This window comes from Bombus impatiens, unplaced genomic scaffold (assembly GCF_000188095.3).
Source record: "Bombus impatiens unplaced genomic scaffold, BIMP_2.2 scf_0434, whole genome shotgun sequence".
Taxonomy (NCBI): domain Eukaryota; kingdom Metazoa; phylum Arthropoda; class Insecta; order Hymenoptera; family Apidae; genus Bombus; species Bombus impatiens.
The window spans coordinates 394,118-412,519 of NT_176853.1; the positions used below are offsets into that span (position 1 = coordinate 394,118).

At 40.0% G+C, this 18,402-nt stretch overlaps 1 protein-coding gene and 1 long non-coding RNA gene across 3 annotated transcripts in view; one reads left to right on the top strand and one right to left on the bottom strand.

Annotated features, from left to right (window-relative positions):
* Positions 1-751: 751 nt before the first annotated feature.
* LOC100748097 (echinoderm microtubule-associated protein-like CG42247) overlaps positions 752-18,402 on the bottom strand; it is a 19,798-nt gene continuing 2,147 nt past the window's right edge. The window contains exons 3-18 of the mRNA XM_012386946.3: positions 18,368-18,399; positions 17,053-17,578; positions 16,552-16,729; positions 6,067-6,300; positions 5,866-5,982; positions 4,661-4,892; positions 4,269-4,564; positions 3,918-4,082; positions 3,699-3,794; positions 3,476-3,613; positions 3,142-3,402; positions 2,808-3,065; positions 2,556-2,718; positions 2,284-2,466; positions 2,110-2,205; positions 752-2,008 (exon numbers count right to left, since the gene is read on the bottom strand). Coding sequence (XP_012242369.1) covers positions 1,740-2,008; positions 2,110-2,205; positions 2,284-2,466; positions 2,556-2,718; positions 2,808-3,065; positions 3,142-3,402; positions 3,476-3,613; positions 3,699-3,794; positions 3,918-4,082; positions 4,269-4,564; positions 4,661-4,892; positions 5,866-5,982; positions 6,067-6,300; positions 16,552-16,729; positions 17,053-17,578; positions 18,368-18,399 — 3,244 coding nt within the window. The 3' untranslated portion in view covers positions 752-1,739. The remainder of the gene's footprint in view (positions 2,009-2,109; positions 2,206-2,283; positions 2,467-2,555; positions 2,719-2,807; positions 3,066-3,141; positions 3,403-3,475; positions 3,614-3,698; positions 3,795-3,917; positions 4,083-4,268; positions 4,565-4,660; positions 4,893-5,865; positions 5,983-6,066; positions 6,301-16,551; positions 16,730-17,052; positions 17,579-18,367; positions 18,400-18,402) is intronic.
* On the top strand, positions 7,740-10,022 carry LOC112213020. Of its 2 annotated transcripts, XR_002946883.2 has the most exons (5): positions 7,740-8,425; positions 8,493-8,544; positions 8,627-8,858; positions 9,576-9,703; positions 9,797-10,022. It is a non-coding gene; the product is annotated as an uncharacterized LOC112213020 (long non-coding RNA). The 2 variants fall into 2 exon arrangements; XR_002946884.2 differs by lacking the exon at positions 8,627-8,858.

An 18,402-nucleotide genomic window follows, 5' to 3' on the forward strand; every position in this document is an offset into this window, starting at 1 on the left:
CCTGCGATTGAAACATTTTTTTTACAATGATTCTTATAATATACGAATTTATTTACTTTCGCAGATATTTCAACTTCTTTCTAAAAATGATCGCAAAGTTCATATATTCAAATTTCCTTAGAAAAGTAACAAGTGTAGTCTGATATTCGCTGAATACATAATAAAATAATAGAACGCAAAAGCAGGTTTGAATCGTCGATAAGAGTTCGTTTAAAGGTTCGGATAAAGGTTCACTGTGATCAGTGTCCTGAAATAGATTCGATCACACGAGCTCTCTCTCTCAGAGAAAGCAGTATTTTGAAGCATGCAGGCTGTGAAAAAATTTCGAACTCGATGCCATGGCAGTGACGATCCCGAGCATAGCTTGCTAACATGAGAGATTCTCGTGTTATCATTTGCATCTACTACTATATGTATATATTTATATATATAATATATATTTCTGTAATAGTAACATATCGTTTAAACTCTGTATATTTTTCCCTATACTTCATCAATTTGTTTTCTCTAGAAATGGGTGTGAACAAAAGGGAGAATCGACGGAGAGACGCGTTGACCCGCAACAGCATTTTCTCTAAAATCTTCGAAACAATGAAAAGAAAAACGAATTGACCATCGTCCCGGCACAAAGGTGCATGTAATATTTATCATCTTCATCTCAATTTCTGTTTAAATCTATCTCCATTACTTAAAATCTACCAAGGGGCGCCAGCGCCTCAAAAATTGCACGCTCCTGAACGTGCACATATTGTTTCTTTTTTCTTGCTTCTTTTTCTTTTATACTCCTACTGGATACACATATAACGTGTGCCTATTTGTATTGCTTTCATTACGACTTTAGTAATGTACTGCATCGTTGTAGCGTGATAACATTATCGTTTGTCGCTGTTATCATAAATGCATACAAGAAGTCGTAATACGACAATGGCAAAACAGTTGAAGGAAGGGAAGATAGATTCTTGTCCTTCGCTATTAGTATCGTCGATAACAGAAGTTCCGATCTTTAAACATGTAATGAGAAATTCTGGTCAAATGTTGGTCTTAAGAAGTAAAAATAATTAAAAACATCGTGTACGGATTATTTCGTGGAGGTGGATGTCTTGGAGAAATTCACAAGATGCTATGATGTGGTAACGGATGTAAAAAGTGAATGTATTGCACCTGCAAGACGCTTAACTTCAAGACAGTCGAGCGATGCAATATATTTTTAGTAGATCTTATCTTCCTTTCGTTTACAAATATCAAACTACTTCTTTCAACGTTTCAGGGAGTAAAGCGCGAACTGCGTTGCTGCTGCATGAAACTATACTTAAAACGTGAAAAATGTCTCCTTGTCTCTAGAAAGATTCATCGACACAAAAGTGAGGCCACAGATAAACATGCCAGACAGTTTTAACGCTTTTCAGGTTGGATATTGGACAATAAACGACGAACACATTATCGCCGGAAAAAACATGCTTGGCAATCGAATCAAGTTGAATGAAAACGTTTGCAAAATTTGCTAAGTATCAACTCAGCCGTTCAATTCTTTCGCTGAGGACGAACTGCTGAACGCATGTTACTGAACTGTATTCAGCGCAATGATAAGAAGATAAACGTTTGTCGCGTTTGTTCATTGGTATTAAAAAAGTTTCACAATGGAACGAATCATCGCGATTTTGTACAAATCGCGTTAATAGTCTAGTTACCAGACTATTGAAGACAAAGACAAGATTTATAACAAGAGGTAGTCCTTTTATCTACTCGTCGACTAGTTCCCAAAGCATGAGCGCAGCGTCGGTCCCACCGACAGTGACGACATTCTGATCGTTGTAGAGAAATCTGGCGCAGGCCACTAGGGAACTATACACTTTTTCTTCGACGTATTCGGCCTTAGCACTGGTACATGGATACCTGAAAAGTCTCAGATAGCCTTCTGCATCACCACTGACTAACATGTCATGAGCTGCTGACCTACTTGACGTAGTTAGAACAGTCGTTAACGGATAGTAACGATTATTCCACATTCCTGTAAATAGTATTGTTAAATATTATTTTAATAATCCTGAAACTGTAATAATAATAATATACAGTGTTGCTTTTGCTGTTACAGAACTTGCGTATACTTACCAGATACCATGTATCCAACCATGCAGTTGTGCGTGTACCATTTCACGTCCTTCATAACTAATGGACTCTTCTCCGATGATAAGGCTTTCACATCCCCTGAAAAATGTATTTTAAGTTATGTTTATTCTCTTTAAAGTTTAAAGCTAATTTAATTATAAAAAGAAGCAACGTTACAGAATACTAAGTCGTAGTCCTGTGTAACAGTCTGGAGAAATCTGCTATCGGAACTCCAGTCGAGCTGCACTAATGGTTGGGTTCCGCGGATCTTGTTGCTCTTCTTGTACGAGAATCCGTCTCTAGATACTCTAAAGAGATATACACTACCATTCTGAGAACCCATTGCCACGATTTCTCCCGCTGTTCAACAAAAATAGAATCTTATATCTTTTATAATCAACGTACAAAAGTATACAAATATGTAATCATGTTTTATATGTGTATCGTACTTGGATTGTAGCCAATGCACGATAAAGGTGAACCACAAACTCTAAGGGTTGCTACAGCTGCCCCTGTGTCTGCGGCGAGGACCAAGAGATGACCTTCAGAAGAACCAGCGGCAAGGGCAACTCCAAAAGGATGGAAAGCTATGCAAATGCACTCGAAACCGACCTAAACAAACGTTACATTTGAATTTGAATTTTAGTTAAGATTTAACAATTTTTATTTGAATGTGAAAATTTGAAGGTTTAAATTAATACCTGCGTCGTCCACAAGAGTTTATGCCTGCGCCAAAGAGCAATATTCTTATCATGACCCGCAGTAGCGAACACTTCATCGTCAGGATGCACAGCAAGGCCCCACAACTGCCTCCCATGGCCAAACACGACTTGATTAAACCTTCTTTGAAGAGAACCTTCTAAAATATTATTCCTGGTAGTTCCAACATAAATATTTCCGTCGTTCCTTCCTGGTCTCTGAGGATAGATACTTCGCACACCTCCTACTGCCTCTGGTAACTATGTAATGTAATATTCAGAAATAGCATAACATATAATACTTGACTATTAATTAAAATCTAGGTTACACGCATACTTTAGTATCCGTGATACGTTTGTAATTCTGAAGAGAATCCCACGCGGCGATTTTACGGTCTTTTTCTCCACCAGAGAGCAACGTTCCCTCTGATAGCATAACAAGTGAGCTAATGCCTTTATTATGCGCCTCAAATTCCATTCGTACAAAGTATGCACCATCCGCATCCACGGAGTAAACGGTGATGAAACCGTCGCTATCTGCCGTGACGACATCTCCGTCTTGCTCGAATTGGATGCTAGTCACGTGCGTACGGGACGGCTTAAATGGAAAACCAGAATCAGTAAATAGCTCCAAATAGACGAGCACACGTTTACTTCACATTGCAACGTACAGGTTTGATGATGTCCGTCCTTTCAAAGAAACCGTCTTTCCGCCGATTCCAGAAGGTCAAGTGACCTCTACCGTGCGTAATCAGCAGATTGTCGTCGAGAGGATGAAAAGCTGCACCGGTTAAGTCCTCCTGCATGGTCTATAAAAATTGGTATTACACACGGACATTATGATATATGATCATGACATTGTAGCGTGCGCGAAGTAGGTGGAGAAAAGCTTACCGCCACTTTACCCAACAAATGGCCCCATTGCCACTGCCACACTGAGAGTATCGCCTCCCTGCCAGCGTCAACCGCTAATACGTAACTACCCCCGTTCTGTACACCGAGAATCATATAGAAATGTGCTTGTTGTTCAATTCTTTTTTATACGATATTTAGGTTCACGTTATGTTAGTACATTAGTATCGCGTATGCGTGCATTTGGGTGTGATATTTTACCAGTTGAGAGAATGCTAACGCGGAGACGCCCATCTGGAACTCAGTCATTCCAAACACGTACAGAGTAAGCAGAGTCTCTGTTGACCATATGCGAACGTGTGGTTGCGCTTTTCTGTGTCTACCAGCTTTTTGTCCGGATGCCACCAGCTCTCTACTTGGGTGAACCTACATATACATTAAACGAATACGTTGAAATATTTAATCACACTTATTCGATCTTAAAATTCCGGAGATATTAAATTATCTTTTTACGTTTTTTGATTTTAACGTCTGATCTACTTTAGGTTCCCGTAATATCTTTCCGATCGATTATAATCCAGTTAAAGTCCCAACTGAAACCAATAATAATACCTCCATGCACGTAATATCCTCCGTATGGCCCACATAGTGCCGTTGTGCATTTTCCTCTCTGTCAAAGAGAACAGCCACGGCAGCGACATAGTACAAAAGTTCTCCACTCGGTAGAACCCAGAGATTTCTTCGGGTATCGGTGCCCCGATATCCGTAAACCCATTCAAGTTGCAGCTTCTTATCCGGCGGAGAATTGTCCACCGGTGGCAGATGGGAAGGTGGATAAAAGGATCGTCTCAATCCTCGAATAGTCACTCTAGCTGGTTCGTCTCGCAATACCTCGACAACGCTATAATCTATTTAGAAAGAGCGTAATGTGCTCGTTTAATATCGTTATTTACAATTAGATAGTCGGTGTACATAATGGATAAGCGAAGAGCGATATGGAGAACCGTTTACTCGGACGACGTCTGAATCAGGGGCATACAAAGCGCGTGGTCTGCTTTTGCTACGAGCTCGTCTTTGACGGCCGATATCCTCGACCACAGTAGGTGGTCCTCGTGATCTGGATCTTCTTGCTGGGGATGCGGTAACAGCACCAGCTATACCCATCCCCGACCCAGTACCCAGATAAAAAGTATCCACGTCAGCGAATTCGTTCCTTAGTTGCGAGAAGCTTCTGACCTGTTAACGGTATAATCATTTAATTTAGAAACAGATGAAAAATTATGGTTTTGTTTTTAATATTGTCTTTAAAAAATTATCCTTGATTATAAATTCTAAGGATGCGGTATTGGTAAAAACAAATGCGAGCAAGGAATGTAGGTATCTAAATGAATGAACCTAGACACATCTTGTTCCCGTGTCGGAATCGTGTCGCGAACGTCACTGTTGACGTAGACGTCACAGGGTGTATACACGATGATGCATAAGGTAGTCGAATGCTTGCTAAAGAAAATTGGTCAATTTGAAATTCATATACGGTCGTGACCTGGAAAGATGGATCTCTGACCTTTTTTCCCACGAGCCTCCAACCGACTTACAACGGCCGCGATCACCAGAACGTATAATCGTGTAATCTGCTATGACGTTGTGAAACTCGAATCAAAAATGATTAAAATAACATGCAACGATGAGAAGCAGGAATAATAATATCTTACTTCCATCTGCTATCTTTTTGCATTAACAAGATGTGAATTTCAGTATCTATTGAAGCGGAATTTTGTTTGTATCGCTTAATGACCTATTTCTTGTTTCAGGAATTTTATTCTCTGATTACCAACGATATTTTTGAGTATAATAAAAAGATCATTCGGAAGCGATTGAAAAGAGAGTTAATCAACGACCCTATTCCATTTATTGTAAAGAAGTCGACCCCGATATCGTCACGCTTCGTTTCGACGCTTCTACCCCCACCATCGCATGCATATTTATGGACAAACATTATTCAAGCAGATTTTATAAGTACGATGCCGAGCCAATGTCTTCGATTTGCATAAATCGCTGATAAACTTTCGAGTCGCCCACGTTTCGGCCGTTCACGAACGTACACCAATCGATCACGATGTACGTCATCCTTCTCGACAATTTCGGCCACGGATTTTTATTGTATTTCACGTGAATTTTTACAGTACTTATTTCTATTGCAGTATTTTACCTCTTGACCTGAAACTGTGAACATTCTTTTGGCCCCATTCATCTTCAATACTTGTCCAAGATCTTCCAGCACTTCTTCGAACGGTTGCGAAGTACGGAGGTTCAACAAGACTCGACACTGAAATCAATTAGTTGTAACTCATAAAAAAGAAAAATATAAAGAAATTTGAAATACGTTTTAGGTGTGCTTTGTAATTACTACCTGTACTGTATGGTCATGGTTGTTAACGATTCGTATGACACGTCCCGAAGAAGGCTTTCCACCGCCAGGAGGTGGTGCTTCGTCGGTGATGGAAGCTTTCCTGCTAAGACTCGCCACCGCTGGTGGTCTACTTTGCCATCCTCCGACACCACCTCCAACGCTTGCTCCACCTCTGCTACCTCCGCCAGTAGGACTCGTGTACCAGGTGTTGCTTTTCTTTCCGTAGCTGGCCGGCTATTATTCCAAGTTAGATAATAAGTTAAAAACAAGTCGTGAAAACCTCAAGTAATTCCATTAATTATTTCTAACGGCACTGGCGTATGATTGATTAAATAAATATAGTGAAACTATGCTAGTGGCTTTAAGGTTTAAATATTCATTTTAATTGTTAACACTTTATATCACAAAGTGCCTCACTATATTTGTTTCACCCACTATAATTTAACATTAATATATAGAATCTGATTAGGATTTGGAGGACCTGCAACATATCGGCCGGCAGCGATATAACTTCAAAGGAATCGCTCATCAACACGACAAAACTGTCGCAGCCGTCCCAGGATTTAGGGCTACAGGACTCTAGCTCGGAGTCGCTATAAGAGTCCGCCTTGTCTCCGCCGGCGCCAAAGTCCGGCTCCAAGTCCGAGCGGGACGAGGAACTTGCCGACTCAATGGTGAACCTAGATCACTGTAGTCTCACTCAACGATATTCACAGTCCTTAGAGAACGTTCTTCACTGAACAGTAAACTTTATCCTTGCTTGTTCACATTCTTTTCCATCACTTGCACACAGTAACCCTTAGTTTTTCTTTAATCTTTTTAATTCTTCTAATAATACCTTATATAACAGATGGAAAAATTTTATTTCGAGAACTTAGAAACAGTCGCGCATGTAACAGACTGTTATTTCTTCTGTTTTAATCATACAACTGTACTTCATAGAATTTGACTCTATAATTGTATGAACGATACGGGTTCGTAAAAAAGAACGGAGAACTTCTGAGAAAAAGGCGACGCCTTGTAATCGCAGCAGCTGATCGCAAAGGGAACTACGATCGGAACAAATGAAAACGTGGTGTCCAAAGCAAACGAGGGCCGTGAGAAGGTTGTGCCACTAGGTGCAACCTCAACTGTGTTCGATGGACAACTGGAGGCGGGGTGTGTACTGCCTCATTGGGCTGGAGAACCAACCCCCTGGCTGCAACATCCCCTACCCTCCCCCTCCGCTTTCTAGGAGAGCCATCGCGTCTCAAGGCCAAACAGCCATCCCCTGTACTTGAGAGTATATAGCTCACCAAATCGTGCGACACGTAGATTGCTGATCAAAAGTTTGGATTCACTATACGTTCGAAGAAATGCAAAAATCTTTAGAAGTCTTTTTTAGTCATTGACTTATTTTCTGGTCTTAAATCGAAGATCTATCGAAGTATGGAAAATTGTTGTTAACACGTTAATAAACTAGTCGTTGGTAATTTTATATTCATAAAGATTTTATGTTATATCGTACAAAATTTTATATTTCTATCGCTTTTTTTTCTTATATGGCTTTTTATCTTTTGCATATCATAAAGAATACTTTATAAGCAACTTAAAGGTAATATACTACAGGTGCACTATTTTTTTTTATCTTCATCTCACGTGTATGTGATTTTATATATAACAAGGTTCTTGCATACAGTTGATTGTTACAAAGTATAGTTCTAATGTAATTTTGCCTGTGTCATGATTTGTCGACAAATGATGGTATATTATGATGGACGAGTGGAAATTTTGTTAAATGGAAGCTTGATGGACACCTGTTAATGAGGATATACGTTCGGAAATGAGTGTTCGCGGTAGGAAATGAGGCTGAAAGCATATTTTGGAATTAAAGGCGTCCACGCCCTGATACAGCGGCGTGCCGAATGAAAAAAGAAGTAACATCGTATAGGGCCAATTATCCTTGTTGACTAAATGAGGTCAATATTCAAGTGAGACAGAGAGGCAATGAAAAAAACCTTAACGAGGCTAATAGTGTAATAAACCGACTTATGAATTCGAGACACGCACGCTGCTGCCGGCAGAATGCCAGAGATTCGATGACCTTGCAATCGTTTGCTATACTTGAGATCTTTCCAAATTTATCAGTGGCAAATAACAAAATTTCATAAAATCGTGCAATTCAATCATTTCACTGATAGTTCTTATTTTTCTTTGTATTAAACCTTGTATTAATTTAACCTTTGTATTAAGCGACCCAAACAATGATACAAACAAGTTTCAGAGAAATTCATCATTAAAAGATAACTCAATCGACCGATAGATGTGTACGCGTTCATCCTCGTGCAGTTGCAATGCAATGCCAGCTTTGATGGGATTGGTATGATAATGGAAGCATAGATTAACACAAGGTGAAGGTTAAACGACTCTCTCTCTTTCTCACACAGGCGAGCAACCCTACCGGTAATGCACCCTCCGTGACGTAAGCTTAACCCATAGGTAAGCCATTCAGTGATTTCTTTTCTCGAAAATTATTAGCTTTTTAAGAAATTACACTTCGAGATGTACGTATGCTTAAAAGATGTTCGAAGACGTCATAACAAAGATTGAAGACAGTTCAAGTTCAAATTGTTCTTATAATATACAATAAATACTCATGACAACGTGACTAAGACGCTTAATGGACTCGAGGCACGAGCTTTAAAAGGAGAACATTTGGACAGTGAAAAGATATATAATTTTTTGTGGTATGAATCAGCAGCAATAATTTGGGAAGGATCGATCGGAAATCCGTAGATTTCACGAATTATCTGGTAACGTTATTAATTCCGATGAAATATATTTCTAAAATAACTAATTTACAAATTTTAAATTTAATATTTAATTTATATTTTCGTCAATTATATGTATGTTAAATACACAGATACATACTATCAGTGTAACAAATAAAATTTTATAAATTTCTCATATATCAGTAAGTGATTGTTTCCACTATAGAATAAGGAATATTATTGTATATAAACACCATCGCTAGTGAAATCTGTAACGTGTTTAGAATCTTAATGAACTCCATGAATTCTGTTCAAGGCTACCGGACAGTCTTTATTATTTACTTTCTTATATCACTGTCGAAGCTTACTGTTCGACTAGACTCGAAACCAGTTTACGGGTCAACTTTGTTTCCGCAATCTGATCGACTCCAAGCAAGCTTGAAATCAGAACGACTTACACAATCTCTTCCATCGAAACGAACCTCGTAAGGTTCGCTGCTCACGAAGGTGTCTATTAATAAATTACAAACTAAAAATACACCCCTTCATCGACGTCCAAGGCACAACGACGTAGAAAGATCTGTTTCTCATAATTATAAGTATTTGCCGCTAGATGAAACGAAAGTTCACAAATATTATATACCCTGCTTTGAAAAAACAATTTTCATAATTTCAAGCGGATGTCGTAATAATTTGAAACAATATTGTTTTTTCTATGTAATATGGTACTTATATAATCTATAGATTCCAACGTTTCAGGTGAACAGTTTGCACGACGTTGTAACATGAAATAGCCATTTCGATCGTGTGGCTGGAAAAAAAACAAGGCAACTAGGAGTAGAAAAAAGAAAGAAGAAACGAGAGTCCATTCACGAGGAGTTTAGCTGGTTCGTATAGTAATTTATGACGCTGTCCCCATAAATTACGATTTGCCAGCGAACTGCAATATGTGTGAGTCAACGCATATGTTTGTTTGCAAGGCCAAGGTCACGGTGCAACAATCTTCCGGCTGTTGGTATGCGATCGGATGGAAGGCGCAACGAAAGTATGCGTGGGTGCACACTCTGGGTTCACCATGGGTGCTACAACCCTTAACCTTTTCACGCATTTACGCGGTCATGTACCCCGTTGATTCATCTTTCTGATACAACAATTCATGCTGCACAATATTTACGCAATCAAATTGATAAATAGTAGAATTTTTGTAGCTTTCTTTTTTCACTTTTACATTATCAAGAATTTTACGTTCGACCTAAATATTTATTTGTACGTATTGTAAAAAATCTGCCACATGATTCGAGTAATTCGATCTCTTTTCAGGTATTAAAGATCGAAATTTCTCGATTAACTGTGACCTCCAGTTTCAATGAAAATGAAATCCTGCATATTCTACAATCGATTACGCTATAACCAAGTATCCTGTCAAGAATATCAGCCTATAGAGATTATTAAGAATATTTTAACCATCATATTTTTTATCTTATGTTTTTTATTCGTTGCATAATTTATTAGGAGAAAATTATTTGCTTTTCACATGAATGTATCCCTTCGCAGAGAACAACAGGACAGGACATTGAGTTTGACTTTCTCATCTACATTGGAACACTAGCTCGCAACGTACAACAGGGTGAATATCCGTCTTAACCGTTTACCTTGTTGATAAGAGAGCGAGGACCGTTGAAAGGTCGCTTCACTGTACTCCAACCCTTAACCTTTGGCGCCAGGTCACTGGCTATAAATTATCATTTGCAACACTAATTCGATTATTCGAATTGAATATTTTAGTTAGGAAAGAGCGTTGACTATCATTCTGATAAAAAATAATACTCTATGTATTTTATATATAAAATTGATACGAATTTGTGGTGAGAAAAAATGTATTTCCATTTTCCAACAGTTTCCACATGGCATTCAATGCACGCGCGCGGCACTATAATTGGCAGGTGATAAGGCTCGCTGCATCGATAAGCTGTTTGCGCGGCGATCGTTGGGTTAATTCGGCCGATTAACACGAAACATTTTTTTTCTTCCCGTATCAGTAATCTCGTGTGGCGTATACACAACCCTGATTTTTCGCGACGATCGTTGCCTAAATTAGCTTCGTGCACTTTGTGTAAGATGTTAATATAAAAATTGCTCACATGAAAATCATCCACAACCTACGACTTTTTGTATCGTAGTGCCACATAGGCTCGATATACAATAGAACAAAAGCGTTCCGCTCAATCATCTACGAATTACTTAATATTTGATATATTAAGCAGGGCTTTGATGAATTACTATAATTTCTATATAGTTAAAAGAAGGCTGGTCCTGACGCTTTGAAAACTAACTAGTTTCATTCCTAAAATAAAAATGGTTGCAACTTTTAGAGTAGATTGATTATCAAGATTCAGTAAGAGAAAGACCAAGGTTCTTTCTGAAATCTTTTGAAATATATTTTGCAGGATAGTTTGAAAATAATATAATAATGTATGATGGAAATAAATTAATTTATATGGGTTTCTGTTACTAATACCACATATCACAGAATTCCTCTATCATTCCTTTCTACTGTTCTGGTGTATTGGAACTTAGAATTGCATTACTTTTGCTTCATTCTGTGCATTATTAGAAGAAAATCGAGGGTTGTCGGGGCTACTTATGCATGCAAGAAGTTGAAATCGTAATTGACATATATTACAGGAGTGCGTGACGAGCGAGCGTGCTATACGGAGTGAGAGAAGGTTTAACACACAGGGTAGTTGTCCTGCGAATGTTCTGCGACAAGCGTGCAAGCAGTCTGGTCAAAAGGCAACGAATACCATACAGACGGGATGCCGCAGTGATTTACATATCGTCGATCGAGGTATACACGTCATGTGGCGAAAACGTGTGTGGATTGGTGTAATACGCACCGGAGGGAACGACGGATCGCGACCGGTTTTCTTGAAATGCTCCTCTTTAATCGACCCTTACCGAAATTCATTTATTTCGAATTCGAACCTCATACATATTCAGCGCGACAACCAGCGATAAATGATCCAAGCCACGGATTACAATGCGAATAGTAACACGAATCTGCGTGTTTCATGATAACGGGAGGAAGAGGGGAGAAAGAAAGTAGGTAACGGAGCAACATTCTGACCACTTTGAATTCGCACTTACACGTCCCTTTCCGCTTTGCGGATCGTTCAATTGCATGTCGATATGTCGAGAAGAAGGTCCAGGAGTTTTTTTTACGGAGATAATTAGAAGGAACTTACCGTTGCGTGAAACTACCTTATACTTACTATTAATTGCATTAACATTCCTATTTAATATGTAGACATATGTCTCGCCGTATATTTTCTTAATTAAACTTTCCTCATTTTTTTTTCTACATCGCAATTTGAAAATCAGGTCACTAAAAGTCATATTTTCGAGTAACTTCTTTTTCTCATTTTATGCTATAAATTTGACCAGAGAAGAAATAGCGTGTAATTAAATATCAGCCTGTATACTTCTACATCTGTAAAAGCTGATTTAAACGCAAGGAGGTATTAGTCAAAAATAAAAGAGCGCGAAACGAAATAAGAAGTTCGATGAAGAACTCTCCAACTCGAACTCTACAATCAGTTGGAATCAGATCGAATGTTCGCGTAATTATTCGATAAGTATATCGCTTCAAGGTATATCGCTTACAGGATCGACGTAATAATGTCAATTAAAGTGGACTGCCGTCAGTCATGCAGCCTAGAAGAGCGAAAAACAACAACTACCTGAAAAGGAGGTGGATATCGAAAAAATTTACGAGCTTAAGGGAGTCCGTTTATCGTCGCAAATATTTTTCGACTAGCTTCCTCGTTTCTTCGCCCTCTCCCTTGCCGAGTACGTGTAATTAATCTGCAGGCAAGCATGCAATATTTTCGTTGGCCCAAAGACGATAAAAGCAGGACAAAATTTGGTTCACCGAGATTATAGCTATCAAAATCTTTTCTTTACATGTCACATGTCCCATGAATAGCCTCGCGTGAAACGTCCATAAGAACGCAACAACGATCCGTTCTTTGTAATTACATATTTTATTCGTTTCTTAGGAAGGTATTCCTTGTGATTTCGTGACGCATATAGGCCAGATACGTGCAAGAAGTTTCTGGCGCTAGAGTTCGTGACATATCACGGTGGAGGGTGGCTGACATGAATTTCAGACTAGTTAACAATTATTTCTTTCAAGAACACTCTCCGGCGCTGTTATATCCCTTATGAACTTACGGGAGGGAACACGTGTGCACACGACAGTAGCTGCGACCGACTATTTCAGAAAGAAAAAGGACTCGTTATCACGGCGAAAGCCGGCACGATATGAAAATGAAGAACGAGCTCGAAACATGCGTGACGGATCGTCCTACGTTCGAAACGTGCCACTAGCGATTACAAAGAAATAATCGTGGCGATTATTCAATTGTAAAACGCTACCTGAAGGATGGCAATTTTTGGCGACGCTTTTTATACTTAATTTATAATACATCCGTGGAATTAATCTAGATACAATCGATAAGATCGAATACAAAAATGGTCGTAAGCTAAAACGACGTAAGGTACATTTTCAAGAAAAAAAAAATCGTATAAGCGTACAATACATCATTCTGCTTATCGTTTCTTCAAATTTTATTTAAATATTTTGGTAATACGAATAGAACGAAAATGCAAATACGATTATAAGAAACGTACCGAAAGGCAATCAAAATGACGGAGACCTCGATGCCCGACTAGTCACTGTTCCATGTCAGTGTCACACATCCGAATCGGTCGACGTCGTCACATAGCATCGATGCCTTTCGATGAACGGTAGTCACACGTACGTGTGTATTACGTTTGCGCTCCGAAGTTTGCAGTAGTAATAAACTGTTACTTCCGACCGCAGTAGTAACGCCTTTGCGAGAGACGGTCAGAACATAATTGATTGCGTCAACTCACAGCCGGCTGTAATCGACGCTATATCTTCCACCGGTTCCTCGTCATTTCCGTTATCCCGCAACATTAATTTTTCATCATGTTATCGCTCTTCCATGCGTCACTATTTCATTGCAATTTCGAATGCAACCATAAATTTCCAAATATAACGTGATCCTAGTTTCTAATTGTACGCTTTTTAACAATGGATTATACTTATCAGGCAGGGTGGGTAAAATTTTGAACCGTTAAGAGAATATCTACTCTACTTCTATATCTAATCTACTTCGTCAAGTTTCTTCAAACAGAACGGTAGAAACCCGGTTTGTGAATCGTCTATGTGGAGAACGTTGTATTTATTGATCCCTTGCGGGACTGACCAACGGTCAATGAGATACGGTCTCTCCCTTGCTAGCTGCCCTACGACTTGAGAGCCCTGCATCGGTCTCCTTAACGGAAATACGAGCCTACCCTCTCACCCTGTCTCTAACCCCCTATGCCACAACGTGATTCATACGTTCTTGGAGAAACTCGACTATGTATACTACAAAAAAAAAAAAGAAAAAAATGAAACAGCGTAAAATGTTTGGAGGGAACGGGAAGAACCAAAAACTGCATGTGCTTCGACCTGGCTAAATTATATAAAGTTCCTATATAAAGCAATTGAACAGTGGACAATCACTTAATACACAAAACACGAATGACACGAAGGAAGCGAATTAACTGGCAAACGATCGAGCATCCGACCTACATTTTAGTCTGACGAAGATCAGCGGGATAAGTTTTTGTGGTGCGGCGCCATAAAGAAATTTGGGTCATCCGTGTAGCGAGGTGAAGAAACTGGAGTCCATTTAAAGGCGCAACCGTTATCACGACATGGAGGAAAGATGGATTAATGACTGGTTTGGTGGGAATGAAAATATGCAGACGAGTGGAACGCATGGAAGCACGATAATGAGGCATTAAGCGAAATAGGATGGCGTACCATTTGAACGGGATCAGAACGACATAAGAGGGTGGACTGGTGCGCAACCGCAGATCCAATTGGCCAGCCCTTTTCACCCCGCTTTCCAACCAACCCTGTGGTGATACTTACTCCCACTTTTCGTCCCGTTGACACGCTCCCACCCCTACCTCAAGACCGCAGATTCACCTACGTACGTCGATCTTTCATGCCACGTGGCTTTGGTAAACAATAGTCAAAATATGTATCTGATACTGATTTAGTACAATTAGATTCGGTATCATTAAAAACGAATGCAGACAAAGTTATTTTTATGGAGAAGAATTATTGATGCAATTTTTTATTTAAATCTCGTTAAGCCTTCGATTGTTCCTTTTACAATTTTTAGATGATATCTATGATTAAAAACAACAAGATGGTTCGTAGAGAGCTTAATATCGATTAGACCTCTTACGATATAGGTCAAGGTGAATCTCAGTCTAGATATTGCTCATGAGAATCCAGGATATAGGTCATGGGTGTATGAACACCGATTCTGGACTTCAATCGGCATGCGAGGGTTGCTATAAGTACGATAGGATCGTACATAAGCTTTAGCCACTTTGTCGGATCAAGGGCTGACCCAACACGAGACTAACGCCGATCGAAATAACGGATCGTACACAAGCCGAGGTAGGAAAGCAGAAACTGCGACGATACGATATACGGTATAACGAGCGGCTTGGTCACACCTTAAAACCTAGAAATTAGGTTGGGGCGTGGACCACCCTTCACATGGCATGACGCAACGATAAATGATATCCAATCCTTCCTATCGGCGCTTTCATAAAAATAATGAACACCCGTGGCCTTCCAGGCGAATTGAGTTGAAAGGTTTAGCCGTTAATTGGACAATTTTTCCCTGCAACCAATCCCTCGACTTTCGAATCTCGTAGACGATCCCTTTCGAAATGGCCTTGATTCGTTCTACGTTTGAATAATGCAGCGATTAACGTAAGCATTTTAGAATTGACTTGAATAAAATACAATTTTGAATGTTTGATATTTGTCAAAGAAGATTGATATAGAACAATGATCGTTGTGACTGTTCTTTTTAGGTAAACTAGGCAGATTAGTATTGCGTGTGGCCTGCTTAAAGACTGATCTGGGCCAGATACACAAAGATTGTTGACAGCAATATACGCAGTTTTCTTATAAATTGCTATATCGCGACCTGGCCAGCCCTATTATGCTTCCTATTGATATCTGCGTGTGTATGCATTAACTGTATGTATACACGTGCCCAACACGTTCAAAGTACGCATTTGTAGAAGTCGCCAGTGTTTTAACGTCCGTCCACCTTCTTGCACACAGGCTGTGGCTCATGAATATTAAGTGTGTGTTATGTGTACACCAGCTCTAGGTTCGCTTTAATTATACGAACGATACGTAAGCGACGAATGCCCCAAGTAGAAAAGGATATTTACTTTTCGCCATGCACAAGTCCCTGCACGTGTTGAATTATCGCTGTCGTAATAAGATTGGTTCTCTCGTTCGAAGGTGGGAGGGTTGTTGTTACCTGACCAGATTTGATCTACACATACACGCGATCCTGTGTCTTAAGGACCTTATTTCTTCTTCGTGCAATGTATCAGATCGAATGACCCACTTTTCCGCCGGTGGGCGATTAAGACCCTTTTTTCCAAGCAATCTTAAACACCATGCATAGTAACCTGATTGGAAAGTAATGCTTCTTCCCAGCAGTATTTCTTTCTGATGATATGTATTTCTAATGATTCTCGCCGTTTCTGAGCTTCAAGATTTCATCTGGCGATATTATAGATAAAGAATTATAAATAGAAAGTTCTTTTCGCTTACTTTGAACGATTTGTAGCTGGAAACGACGTACGAGGCACCGTCTTCGAGCTCGTCCAAGGTGAGTTTACGATCACCATCCATGGAGAAGATGTGTCGCGCCCCTCTGGGCAGGTCCATTCGCAGGGACAGCCTATCCAGGAGTGCCTCCAGGGAACCGATGTCCCTTCCTGGCTTAAACCTGCAAGTTATCGCTGTGATAAGAACTACGACTTCGATTTTCACAATTAACTTCCGTTTTCCGATAACGTTTCATCAATATTACACAATTAATGCCATTTAACTCTGAAACTCATTGGTAAACGAATGAATCACGCTTGTACGGCTAGTATCTTTTGTATGCCGCAGGGAGAATCTCATTCATAGGCTAAAATCAAGGCCACGAAGGGTGGACACGCCACCTGCACCCAAGAAGGGTACTAGCGTAAGCGCCGCTTTGTACACATGACAAGGATCAGGCTACGTAACACGATCATCAACGGCAAATAGATTTTAATAGCTTACCTGAACTCAATACCAGGAAAATACGGGTCGCCATTTTTATAAAATGTGACTCTCCTGGCTCTCCAGTAACCGAGGTTGTTGTATCTCGCGGGCGCCGGCTCGTGTCGGCTCTTAGGCCTGTGCTCCGGCTGCTCCGGAGGCGGCATGCGGGGACTGGAGGGTCTACTCTGCCTCCAGAAGCCGGCCATGCCGCCTCCACCCCCACCCTCGTTTGCTAGAAGACCGCCACCGACCGCCTCTTGCGCCGCTCCACCTTCCACTTCCACGTCCTCTTCCTCTTCGTCTTCCTCCTCTTCTTCTTCTGCCTCCTCCTCCTCCTCCTCCTCTACGTCGCTGCGAGCGCCTCCACCAGGCATCGTAGAAGCCGTCGCGGCCGTCGTGTTGGTCGTCGTGGTGTTGTTGGCGTTCACCGTCGATGCCGTCGTCCCGACGCCGCTAGGTGTAGTTACTGTTACCACTGAACTAGTTGATTCTTTCAGGGAATTCTCGTTCTGCGCCGCCTCCTGCTCCTCTTTCTTCATTACATCTGTTCACGACAAACGATGAAAATCGCAGAAAAAAGTCGATGAACTTTCTGTCGATTTCCTTTTCTTCTTTTTTTCATTAATTCTAACTATTCATTTTTCATTCGAACATAGGTAGATACAAAGAAGAAAATTTTTTTATTTATCACCACAGAAACTTAAAAAATATATACTAAGGAGTATTTCGAAGAGCAATGGCTTGCTTGTGAATTGAAATGAAAAAATAGAATACTCAATCACATATATCGTTTGGTATATACACACATATGTATAGACCAAGAAGTAGTCCTGAAGGTAGACGCCGTACAAGCCACGGCACAAGCTTTTGTGGTACTAAATCGTTTCGTTCATAGACCCTTGAGAAACCCAATTGTATTTCTATTTTGATGTTTCAATTCCCTTTCAGCTCTTCGTTACTAAATTTCATTTTTTAAACTATTTGATAATAAAACGCACACGTTCTTTCGAAATCATGTACCTGCGAAATCTAGTTAACTATTTATCTTATGAGAACGAAAGAACAGAGATGTGAAATATATTTGTTTTCTAATCTGAAATTTTTTTAAGAAATATTTTACTTATAGCCTCGGACGTGGCTTATGACATCATGAATTTCAACAAACCAAATCTCTCATCTGTCTGATAACAGGAACGGGGAGAGCGATTATTACGTGCCATAAGAGGTTGTGCTACCTTTTAGCACGAGTATCTGATCGGAGATCTGGGTGGCCGGTTCCCGGAACACATACTCGGATGATCACAATCTCAAGTTGGATAATTAGCTCTCTCACCTGGCTCCGAGGTAGTAGTTGCGCCGGCTCCACCA